The 11,468-nt window shown below is 55.2% G+C and overlaps 2 protein-coding genes across 2 annotated transcripts; both read right to left on the bottom strand.

Annotated features, from left to right (window-relative positions):
- Positions 1-830: 830 nt before the first annotated feature.
- CSUI_002512 (armadillo beta-catenin family repeat-containing protein) lies at positions 831-10,064 on the bottom strand (the record flags this gene model as incomplete). Its single annotated transcript, XM_068062712.1, has 9 exons — positions 9,819-10,064; positions 9,256-9,386; positions 8,645-8,971; positions 7,801-8,043; positions 7,143-7,423; positions 5,033-6,475; positions 4,621-4,691; positions 3,148-3,729; positions 831-2,421 (listed from the first exon to the last, which is right to left on the bottom strand). The coding sequence occupies exons 1-9, from the start codon at positions 9,950-9,952 to the stop codon at positions 831-833; spliced, it is 4,803 nt and encodes a 1,600-aa protein (XP_067925319.1). The 5' UTR covers positions 9,953-10,064.
- On the bottom strand, positions 8,937-10,817 carry CSUI_002511 (uncharacterized protein). The gene has a single exon (XM_068062711.1). The coding sequence runs from the start codon at positions 9,867-9,869 to the stop codon at positions 9,501-9,503; it is 369 nt and encodes a 122-aa protein (XP_067925318.1). The 5' UTR covers positions 9,870-10,817; the 3' UTR covers positions 8,937-9,500.
- Positions 10,818-11,468: the final 651 nt, after the last annotated feature.

Here is an 11,468-nt window from a genome sequence, read left to right as displayed (position 1 = left end):
TACTTCTGCACTCTTTGCGAGATTTTCTGGATACAGAGGGGCTTTTTGCATCTCTCCGGCGCGGTCAGGAAAGCCGAACTGCCCTTGAAGTGTCCCAGACCGGAGCCCCTCCCAGACTGCCGGCGTCGCTCTCCGGCCGAGGGCACCAGAAGCTCCTGGAAATGCCTCCGTGGCTGGCGGACACCTAACGGGAGACCTGCAGACCCCCAACGAGTAGGGAGATGCCGGTGTTTGCCGGGTTGGTGCGAGAGAGAATACAAAGTGGCTAAAACAGGGGTTACGCGCCCTGGATTCTCGACGCGGCTGACCAGTGTCTGCGCGAATATATTGCATCGCACTGGTAGGACCAGACCGCCAAGCGCCGTCGGCAGTCTTCAAACTTCATTGCTAGGGGGCCAGCACGACCGCCCTCCGCAGGCACCAGTGACCGCGGTGTCGACAGCTATCTAGAACATGGCTTCACAGAGACCCTTCTTGAGGCAGTTGGAGATTAGAGTAGAGACTCAGAGACAGGGCTGGACAGCGCACCAAAAATGAGAGAACCGCGCCAGCTGGTCATTCTCGTGCGTGCCTTACTTTGGCACAAGGCGTCAACCGTTGACGTTACGGATACTGACCCGTCTCGCTCTTCGGGCGCCCAAAGAGCGACGCGTAAAGCTTTCTCCGGCTGTCCCAGTCAGGGCAGCGCTGCCTATGTCCGTGGTGGACTAGACGCCCAGCACGGCGTTGAAAGCTTCAATGCGTACTACTTGAATGTGGATTCACTCACTGTGCAAGGGCACTGGGGAACCACACCAATACAAAACACACCTTTTGGTGCACGGGCTGTCTTACCTCACAGGGTCTGGCAGGGCAGAGGAGCGGGCACCTCCTTGGATGCAGTCGGAATTTGCTTGATTCCTGTGATTTTCCACGTTGCCTACTGTCATCCGGTCTCCTTCCAGTCCACCTAGCGTTACTTGGTCCTCTGGCAGTGTACCTCCGCCGTTGACGGCTGCCTGGTGTACCCACGCGCCGGGCTTTTGTCTCGACACGCCTGTAGAATTCTGTCCGACGGTCCACTTTTTTCGTATGAGTTCTCTGTGCTTTCTGTTTATTTCTGAAAGGCCAACCGCCTCACTGCTTCGCTCCGCTAGAAGGGTGTTGTACCTCAACGTTTCTTCGCTTAGAGTGCCGAGAGCCCACTGTGCCCGGTTCCGTACTTCCTCGTGCCTGGAGTTACTGTAGTAGAGCAACGCGTCGATGGCTCCTGCCTCCGCCATCTGTGTTTCTACATCCAGGCTGCTTTCGTGGTGCGCCATATTCCCCATGCACCAAGCAAGCTGCTCCACGACAACAGCATCCTCGCTGCTGATGATCAGCTGAAGAAGAACATCCAGGCCGTTATGAGCCAGAAGCAACCTGCGCGTTCTGGCCACACCTGTCCATAACCGGAATAGCATTGCGGCAGAACGCTTTTCCTCGACAGCACGGATCCGTGTCTTCGACAAGCAGTCAAAGACTGCCGCTATCGTGGCGTCATCGAAAAGTGCAAGCTGGTCTTGTACGGCATGGTGGGACAGCTGACAGAGGAGCTCAAGTGAAGCGCTTCGGGCTGCCTCCAGCTCGCGGGAAACATCCTGGGTCGATTCACGGCTGGGGTAGAGCGGCCCTTCACCTACGCGTGTCTCGAAGCTGGCTGCCGTTGACTCTCCCGGGAAACGCTGTTGCGATTGGCCGCGTTTCGACTGCGGCTGAAGGCACTTGTCGAAGACTTCCTGTAGCTTGACCTCAACGCCGAGGTCCAGCAGCGTTGCCGCCAGCATCGGCGAATCGCTCAGGACCCTCATAGCGTGGATGCTAGCTTCGCAGCAAGATAAGTCACGAGTGCTGGTCCGAGACATGAGGAGAGGAAGAAAGCCAAGCTCGATGAACCTTTTGCGGAGACGCACACTTGCGCTCAGCTGGACAATAGTTGCTCGAGCCTGCGTCTGGACGCCGACATGGTCTTCGGTCACTATCTGTTTCATCCGTTCAATAACCCGATTATCTAGCAGGGGCTGAACAAACTCGTCAGAGAGTGGCAGATAAGAGATTGCCCACAAGACCTGTGTATAAACCTCAGGCATGCTCGAGTGCAGAACTACTCCAAGCACGTCTCGCAGAGATGTCGGAGTGAACACCACCTCTCGGCACTCCGGTCGAACCACAACTGTGCTTAAAACGCCTGCAGCGACTCTCTGCACGTCTTTACTCCCCCCTTTAAGAGCAATTTCGCAGAGTGTTGGAACGAAGTCGTCGGCCGCCATGGTTCTTAAAATCTTTTCATTGGTAAGGATGCTGTGCAGGGCGAATAGAGCGCGCGTTTGGGCCTGGGGGTAGGCTGGCGTCTTCGTAATTTTGAAGATGCAATCCACGATAGAGAGGTCTGCGACAACTTCGCTGCGACAACAAACGATTGCGAGTGGACGCAGCTTCATTGTCTCCTTTCCCTCCCTCTGTCCTACTTTCTCCTGTCGTGCGCAGGAGACAGAACCGTGTGTTCGGAATGGGAGAAGTTACGACTGCTTTTCAGCCTGGAAACGGCCTTTCAGCGAGCAGGGAAAAAGGCTCATGCACAAGAGTGTATGTGGGGGGCAAGTGTGTTTCCACGAACTTGTGATGAGAGAGTGCTGTGATGGTCGGGACTGAAGTGAGTGCGGTGCAAGGTGAGAACTTACTTTCCTGTGGAAAAACCTAGGACTCAACGCGTGAATACCGGGCGCTGTACTCTTGGCCCCATGCAGCCAGCACGAACTTACACTAAGATACGGTAAACTACACGAATGATGAGAGGCTTCAGTTGGACAGGGACAACACCACAGCCACGGGGGTGCAGGCAATGGTGAAAGTCGGCGTTGTATTTATTGTCTAGATTTTGCTCGGGCACCGCCGAAGGATTGTTTTTGTCTCTAATGCAAATGTCTGCAGTGGTATGCTGCAACGTCGACAGAAACAGAGTAAACCAAGTGCTCTCTCCTCAAGTCGTGGGGGCGCTGGTATTGTTTTGTTCGGCGGTACCGCAAGCAAATTCTTTCACTGGGGTGGAAATCTGCCTTCGGCGTCACACTCTACTCTCTGCCGGACGGACCACTTTCAGGGCAGTCTTAGTCGTCTCCGAGGGCTTACTCCTGAGCATCGTCGTGTAGCAGGGCAACCCGCAGGAGTTCTGCCGTTTGAATGTAGAGGTCTTCGTTCTGGACTCCGTCCTCCACGATGCTTGCAGCGATATCAGCGAGAATAGGTGTGGCCAGGAAACAGTGAAGCAGCTCTGGTTCGATGCAGAGGCAGTTTGCAAGAGAAAGAAGGGAGACCGTCGAGCTGTCCGATGTTGGAGTAGCAGCGAACAGAGGCAGAAATTGCTTTTCCATCGCCTCCCTGTCGAACACATCTTTTAACACACCCAGACGATAGAGTGAAATAAGAGCCTCCACAACACACTTGAGCAATTCGCGATTGTCCAAGCCTTCGCCGAACTCGCTCTCATCGTCTTCTAGAAGGAATCTGAAGGCTCCTCCTTCCGCACTTTCTGGCTGCTGTTCCGTAGGCGCCTCCTCCGGCGTCTGAGTCGCGTCGGTTTTGCCGGGGTCGCTGAGAACGGTTCCGGGGCTGGCTGACCCCGCCGCCGAGGGGCCTGAGTAACGGCCTAGTAGATCAAGCAAGTCGAGCAGAAGGGGCCTGGGAATCACGCTCTGCTCCTCGAACCGCTGACTGATTCAAAGCACGTACTCCAGACCACAACACAGAGACACGTACCACTGACGCATGCCGAACGTGCCTTGCTTTTCTAGGGACTTGCAACCAGTCCGAAGATTACTCTGTCGCCGACTCCCCTCTTGCGCAGGGACTACTTCGTACATCGTACAAATTCCGCACAGGTGCGCATATGCCGTGTTTCTTTGGTCGTCGCCCGCATGTGTTAGTGCGAGGGACGAACTTTTACCCCGGCTAGGCCTAGAAGGGCAAAGACGCCTCAATAAGCCGAACAAAGAAGAACGAGAAGGTGATCTACGGTCTGAGCCGGCCGCGGAGCTGTTCTGTTTAGAGCAGCTGCTGTTGCCACACCAATGCGCACACCAGCTCCGAACCCTTAGCCTTTCGTCCTGATTGGTTGCGCCCTGCCGAGTTTGACTGGATGGACGCAAGCATGCTAACCGCTTGCTGTCTTAACGATCCGTCCAATGAAATTTACAAGTTACCAAGCACCGAACAAGGTGTTGCACGAGAGAGATGTGCTTTACTGACAACTTGCTCCCGGGAACATGAGACAGCCGCGTGAGAGACTTGAGGACGTGGAAGACCAGGGACTTGGTGCAGTGGCCTGTCTTCACATTGTCGATCAGGAGCTCGCACACCTGGCGGAGATGAGCATATATGACCCTGGGGGGAAAATCAGCGTGCAGAGCAGCCCTTCCGCCTGAGGACTGCAGAGAAACTGTCAGTGTCTGACACTTCCTTTGAATCGCGTGCAGCAACAACCAGATCTTTCCTGACAGACGGTAACGCGAATGTCTCATGCTTTTGAAGGCCAGAGGCAAAGCCGGTTGTCTCGACTTCTTTGGGGTACCAAGCGAGCCCCGACTAAACAGGAATCTGGCCTACCCTTGAATATGTGGCAAGAAGCATGCCGCGTCGAGCAGCTGCGCAAGCGGTAGTGCCAGTGCAGGATAGTTCTGCGAGGAAAAGAGACACTGGCGAGACCAGGAGCGCTTGGCTTGACAGATGCAAGTGTTGTGCAACGACAGGGCGCGCGACTGAGCACCTAGCCAGGGTACAGCCGGCGAGACGCACGTCATGTAGCGGTCCGGTACGTCTCCGACGAATGCCGGCAGAAGTAAAGGAGTCGAGAGGAGAGAAGACAGCTCGGCATTCTGCCCAGAGGAGTTAAACCTTTTCTCCTCGTGTCACCCTGAACTTGGTCACTGCCGGCCATGCCTTGCAAATAATGGTCTGGCGGGAGACAAGAAAAGGCTCCGTTGTCTGCGAGGTGGGTCAAACCGGCTGGCGCACTCACCTTGACGTCACCAAGCAGTTGCTCAAGAATGCCCATGTAGTTCGACACATGTCCGAGTGTCGCAGGGTGGCTTAGGATACGACAGTACAAGAGGTAGAAGTCAGTGGGGTCGCCTGCGGACCGGGCCAGCTCCGCCGAGAAAAGCCGCGACATGAGATCTGTTTTCCCGAGATATTGGCAGACGAGAGGGTCATTGAGACTCTCTCTCATCGTTGAGAGGCATTGCTGCTTGAGTTGCGTGCTAGCAGAGCCGTCAAGAAGAATGCCGCACAGACATTGTGTGTAGTTGTCCGCGAGGAAATGATCTAGTGGCAACCTCGCCTGCGAAAAGCGATGGCCAGTCTGGGGACATGAAGCGCTTGTCTTTTCTTTTTCGGGTCTGCACTCGCTGAAGATCGCTGCCACTGAGCTCCTGCGGGCCGCAGCGGCGCTGGTCACGGAAGCTCGCCTCCGGGTGCGGCTCGCGACCACCCGGGTGAAAGCCGTCACTACGCTTGATTTGACGGAATCGACCACAGACCGCCCCAAAGCCACAAGGCAGTAAGCGAGTGCTCGCGTACACAGGTCATCCATCGAGGCCAGTGCCGAAGCATCCAGAGAGAACGCTTCAATTTTGTAGGCACACCGCCCCTGAACCGCTGCTGACGCGTCGCGCAGTACTGCACACAGACACTGAAGTCCGAACAGCTGCTCCGGCGGAGGGGCACTCTTGGACCGGTGCCTGGAAAAAGCAGCATTTGCGAGCTTCACCGACTCGCGGTATGACACATGCAGCGTGGCTCCAGGCTCCTCTTCTCGACAGCATCGGAGAACGGGGATCGCATACACGTCAGGATTGCGAAGGCCCATTTCCATTGCTACCCACAGACCGTTGAAGGCGGACTGCTGTACCCGGTCGCTTTTAGAATCACAGAGGAAAAGGAGACTTGACACAGGCTCTAGGTCTTCATACTGAAGAAAAGTGTTCTGTGCAGAGATAAGCTTCACTAGTAAGCGAGCGCAGAGAAACTGAATTTCCTCATCTGGCCGAGCAGCAAGGCAGATGAAAGGTAGAAACGCATCATGGGCAACGGCTAGCTCGTAAGTGTCAGGGTCGCTGAGGAGAGCGGCCAACGTAGATAAAGCGTCGCGGGGAATCTCTTCGTCGTCCATTAGGGAGCAGAGCACCAAGAGCGCCTCGACTGTTTCCTTGGGGTACGTGCTGGCAAGATTACTTAAAAACGTCTGGGCTTGCTCGCGCACGATGTCATCAGCCATGTGAAGGCTCTGGAGGTACTTCCGCACTATGGGTGCTTCGTAGTTCTGCGATGTTTGCTTGCTAGTGATGTTGGCGAAGAACAGCTGCGTAACATTACGAGTCATGGAATCTTCGGCGCAAATCCCTATAATCAAAACATCGCGCACCCACGCGCCCCACCGTCCTAGTGCTTGTTTGTGGAATGCCTCGAACGCAAAAGCATCGAACAGCAACAAGGTTGCGATCCGTACACCGTGGCTCCGAGAAGGGCATCGGGAACACGCAGCTACGTCCGTACGCGGATCAGGGACTGCATGGAAGGCGCGCTTTGGGGGGGTCTTAGCAAAGGACAGCTTTATGACACGGGCTCAAAGTGTCAAGCGATTCCAGGCAGACACGGGCCTGGATAAGAGGCGTTCCTGGGGCCACATAACAAATCCTCTTTCTTTGAAAGACACATTTCTTTCCACCTTAGGTATTCTATAGATTGATTATCAAACGGACAGCTCCGAGCAAAAGGACGCCATTCTGTTCAGCGGCAAGGTGTCAATGCAGAAATAAGTCCGCGTCCCCTCTCGGCACCCTAGGGAGCAATGACGACAACTTCCCTAACCCTCACTTCTCCGCCACTAGGCGCCTTGCCCGTGGAGAAAGTGCTACCAACAGGAACCTGTCATATTCAGCCTGGCCCTCTCTTTGGCATGGTGAGAAGACTGGCTCGTCGGTTACTGGTAATCAAAGCTGGAGGTGAGCAGTCGCCTCTGGCGGCCTCATCCAGGGAAGGTAGAACCCCTGACAGCCCTACCGATGACGTGTCGCTGTATTCCTCGACAAGCGAGAAAAAGATGCCGAAATCGGACAGCCTGGACATACCTTCTGCAGAGTCAGGAAAACGAACGTCCAGGCAGCATTGAGCCGAACCTCATTCCATATCGTATTTGACTCCAGGTGAAGGACATCGAGAGCCGCCGCTTGAAGAAATTCTGGGAAGTAGGTTGGATTCTGAGCCAAATTGGCAATAGTGCTTGACTCCCACAGTAGAGCCTCGGGAACGCTCTCCGGTTTGAACAACTGCAATACTGCAGCGATACCCGTTTTGCGGAACAGCCGTGACTGCAGCGAAAGCTCAGCAGTCATCTGACACAGCGTCGCGCCTGAAAAGATCAGAACAAACAAAGCCTTGCAGCGGAATAAACCGCTAGGGTCACGCTCTGCGCTGAACAACTGCTCGCTGCAACAATATCCGTCTCGCGGAACGTGACCCCAACAGAGGCGGCAAAGTCATCTGACAGGGAGTTGTCCGCTTGTACCAACAAAGGCCTCATCGCATACTGCGACCCAGTACGGAACCCTGGCAAAACTACATGCAGCTGTTTTTCGGAGTAACCAACGTGGTGGCATTTGTCAAACGAGTCTTCGATTGCAGGGGTTTATTGTATCAGAAGTGAACACACGGAAGCGGGTTTTCTTGGAGACGTCGCACGGGTTGGGTGCTCCTGCCGGGTCTTTGAACGAAGCTTATCCGACATACTGCCGAATATCTGGGCGGTCGGGACGGCTCCCGCAGTGATGTCGAGAAGGCATTCGACCCAGCTGTCAAGATACTGATTGTCTTCCTCTTTGCTAAACGACACAAGACACGCCTGAGCGACGGCCGCTCGGGACGCCACTCCGTGGTCAGCTTTCCTGGAAAGCTTGATCATGAGACCAACTGCGCCCTCATCTGCTAGGTACCGCAAGGGGCTCTTCAGATACCGGACGGCCACGACGATTCCTGTGTTGCGCAACCCAAGCCGAAAAGTTGCACTGGCAAACACACTTGTGTCCGGCTGAAGCAGGTCACTGACCGGCAATGCCTTGGCACGCACCGGATTTCAAGGCGAGCCAAGCGAGCAGACGCCGTCAGAATCTAGACCGCTGAGAGTGCGCGGCCAAGTGGCGCTCCGTGTCGTTAACACCGCCCTCCAGCTGGAGGGAGGGTCAACCGCCGGCTCGTCAATTGCAGACTAGCGCGGGGGGGGAAAACAGTCTGTTGAACAAGCTTTCGGTGTCCTTACACGATCTTCGACACTCGCCCTGTGCGCTACAATGTGTCGATATACTAGGCTTGCTTTCTAAGAGGTTGCGCGTCCTGATAGACGCCTTTACTTGCACAGACACTCCGTAGCGTATCCGGATCGTGCTTCCTCTTTTTAGTTGACCTCGGAGCCAAGTCTTCTGGGCAGCGATTTGAGGGAAACATGACCATGCTGTTCTACGGGCTTTCGCACACATCGACATCGCTCTACCCTCCTACGATACAACACCAACGAATACGCCCAGGCATTAGCAGCTGTCTTTTTCAAAGAGTTGTGGCTCACAAGGAGTGCTGTTACCCGGCAGGTGTTCGAGCATTTCATCGTTCTGGAGACAGACGTTGAGAAGGGTGCTGAAACCCTCTTGCTCCATGAACTCTGTGATTGATACGTCACTGTTGAGGACAACGTGTCGGATGTATTTCAGCAGCATGACCTTCTCCTTAATACGAAGAGAGGCGATCTGAGTGGCAATGTGCTTATTGAACTTGTCTTCTTGCTTCAGTTTGGTTTGTAAGAGTTTCAGAATATCGCCGAAGTCTTGGCGAAACTCAGGGTCCTCCTTCGATTCGTCGTCAATGGGATTAGTCTCAGTGATTGTTCTCAAGAAGTTGGGGTCGAAAAGGTCTGGTTGACAGCCCGCAAGCAGGGATCTCGAGTAATCTGTTATTCTTTCTTGTTGCTAGTGATGGCATGAAAGCTTCACACAAGCAGTCCCCCGATCAGACCACCTAAGGCAGCTCCCCGGTCGACCGGAAAGTGACAAAAAGTACAAGTACCTGCAGACAGAAGGCGGCGGGGAAACCAGATCTGAGAGGGCTGTCAGTCTTCGGAACATGACTGCAGTGCGATAGAGATTGCAGTTCCTAACGATGCTACAACACACCATACTCGGGCTGGGACGTGCGCACCCTCGTGGTCGTCCTCAACTGCTACGGACGCTGCAGCCCTTGCGAACTCCTCGTTTTCATCATCCTCTTCTTGGCGAGCGATGTCCTCTTCTGTTTCTTCTATGATACTCGGCATGAACAGTCGAAGCCGGCTGCAGGTAAGGAGGAGATCACGGTCCACATGGGAGCGCTACCATGACGCGGGCAGGCAAAGCATGCTGAGCGCAACAGCTGCCTTTCGTTTATCCGGCTGGTCAGTAGGTGGCCTAGCTAGCGGCATGTGGAAGGCCTAATGGGAAGGGCGGGTTGAGTGGAGCCGTCAAGTTCCCGACTGCTTGAGCCAAGGGAATGACGAGCCAGTGCGGTCTGGCTCGCTTTACAGGTTCGACTTCGAGGCACGTCAGCGGATGAGTGACCCTGGTCGCGAGGCAGCACTCCTGTTCAGGCAGCCATCGTAGGGTCCAGTGCTTGTGATGGAGGAGCCACCACAAACCTAGGAGATTCTGCTGCATCCACTCTTTCGCAGAGGAAATGCACTCCCCAGCTGCCACTGTAGAGAGGCGGCAGTAGAGTGAAGGACGCACGTTAAGGGTCGCGAATGTTTGAAGAGTGTTGCTTCTCCTTTGTCTTCCCATTTCCCTTGCTCGGATCGGGCCACTTCACCAGGCAACTGGGGCAGCAGGTTGTTGCTTTCTCCTGCCTCAGAACTGGCTGCCATTTGCTCGAGCAGACTTTCAGTTTGTTCGGTTGCCTCTTGCGCCTTGCCACGTTCACCTCCCGCCGTGGCGTCTTCCGCGCCGGGACCATCTCCTGCCGGCACTGCGGAAACGCTGCCGCCTACCCCTTTCTCTTTTGCTTCCATCTTGTTTTATATGCGCCTTGCGGCTTAGATATAAGGTTCCATGTAGCCAAGTCAAGCTCCGAGCCGACCTCTACGTCATGTTAAGCCGGACAAGCGTCACGGTCAGCCGACGCAGCAGACACGCAGCTCACCGGCCTGGTGTCTCGCAAGGACGCAGCTGGCTATCTCTGAGGGTATCTGTCGACACGTGGCGCCGGGTCCCTGTGGACGACTAGGAGGAGCTGTGTCGCCACTTTTCCGAGCAGTTTGATGCTTTTACTTGCTGAAGACACATGTGAGCTCGCGGGCGACTGCATGCCTTGGGATCGCCTTGGCTTGGACGCCGAGCGCACGACACCCGAGGGTACTTCCAACTTGAAAAAAGCCCGAAAAAGTGTGCCATTCCATCATTTGATGCCTGGCATTCGGCTATAGGGGCTTCTTCACAAGCCCGGACACCACCAAGACGCCACGGGCAGCCGCTTCAAACTCCAACTGTCAGCTGCGCGCAGTGCCTCTGACTGGTTACGCTCCATAGTGGGGCGGCGAGTCCACGATGGAAGCTTCTAGCGAACACCACACCCTGCTTTCAGACATGTTCTGGCGTGGCAGCTCCAAGCTGTTGAAGCGGCGCCATCGCGACTAAAGAGCTGTGGACAGCTCCATTTCGACGTGCTGGCGGCCGCCCGCATACGACAACGTAGAGGTGTGCAGAAATCATAGCTTGTTCGTAAAAGCCACATCCCCACTTTTAGGCGGATTGTAAAGCGCTGTTGGACTCCAGCCTACCACCAAGACAAACAGGGTTTTCTTCTCAAAAAGCTCACCTTTGCATGCAGAAGTGTAGTAAAGGCCCCACGCTAGCCGCCTGTGGCCGATTGCCAAGAGTGAAGAGACTCAGAATCACTTTATTCCAGAAGCGCACAAAGAAAACCGGAGGTGTGCCCGGTGCTCGCACGGTGTCAATTCGTCTTCCGTCTGCAGGTGCTTTCTTCCTTGGCGTCCTCTTGTTCGCTACTTCCGTCTGAGGACGCACTGTGCAACGCCGAGCATGAGGCACTTGGGGAATAGCATGGAGAATCGAAAGTGATTAACATGCCCTTGTCAGGCACTGCTTCTCTGAAACCACAGTCTGTCAGTGGCTCCACCTTCCGTGGCGGTCAGGCCGGCTGCGGTGTGGAGCTGGCGAGGTGCCATCGAAACCCAGCCCTTGGACAGCCCTCGTAAGTCCCCGGCCGCAGCCCCGGACACAAAGTCAGCCCCACTAAGGTTTCGGCTGCTATTTCTGACCTCCGTCAACACTGGAGAGGCTTCCAAGGTCTCCGAAGTGCCCACCCCTGGCACGCGGGGTTGAGCGCTGTCCTAGAAATGATCACCACGTTTACGGTCCCTG

The sequence above is a fragment of the Cystoisospora suis genome, assembly GCF_002600585.1.
Source record: "Cystoisospora suis strain Wien I chromosome Unknown contig_1048, whole genome shotgun sequence".
Lineage (NCBI taxonomy): Eukaryota > Apicomplexa > Conoidasida > Eucoccidiorida > Sarcocystidae > Cystoisospora > Cystoisospora suis.
The sequence above is the reverse complement of the archived record's forward strand: the minus strand, read 5'-3'. Positions and strand labels throughout refer to the sequence as shown.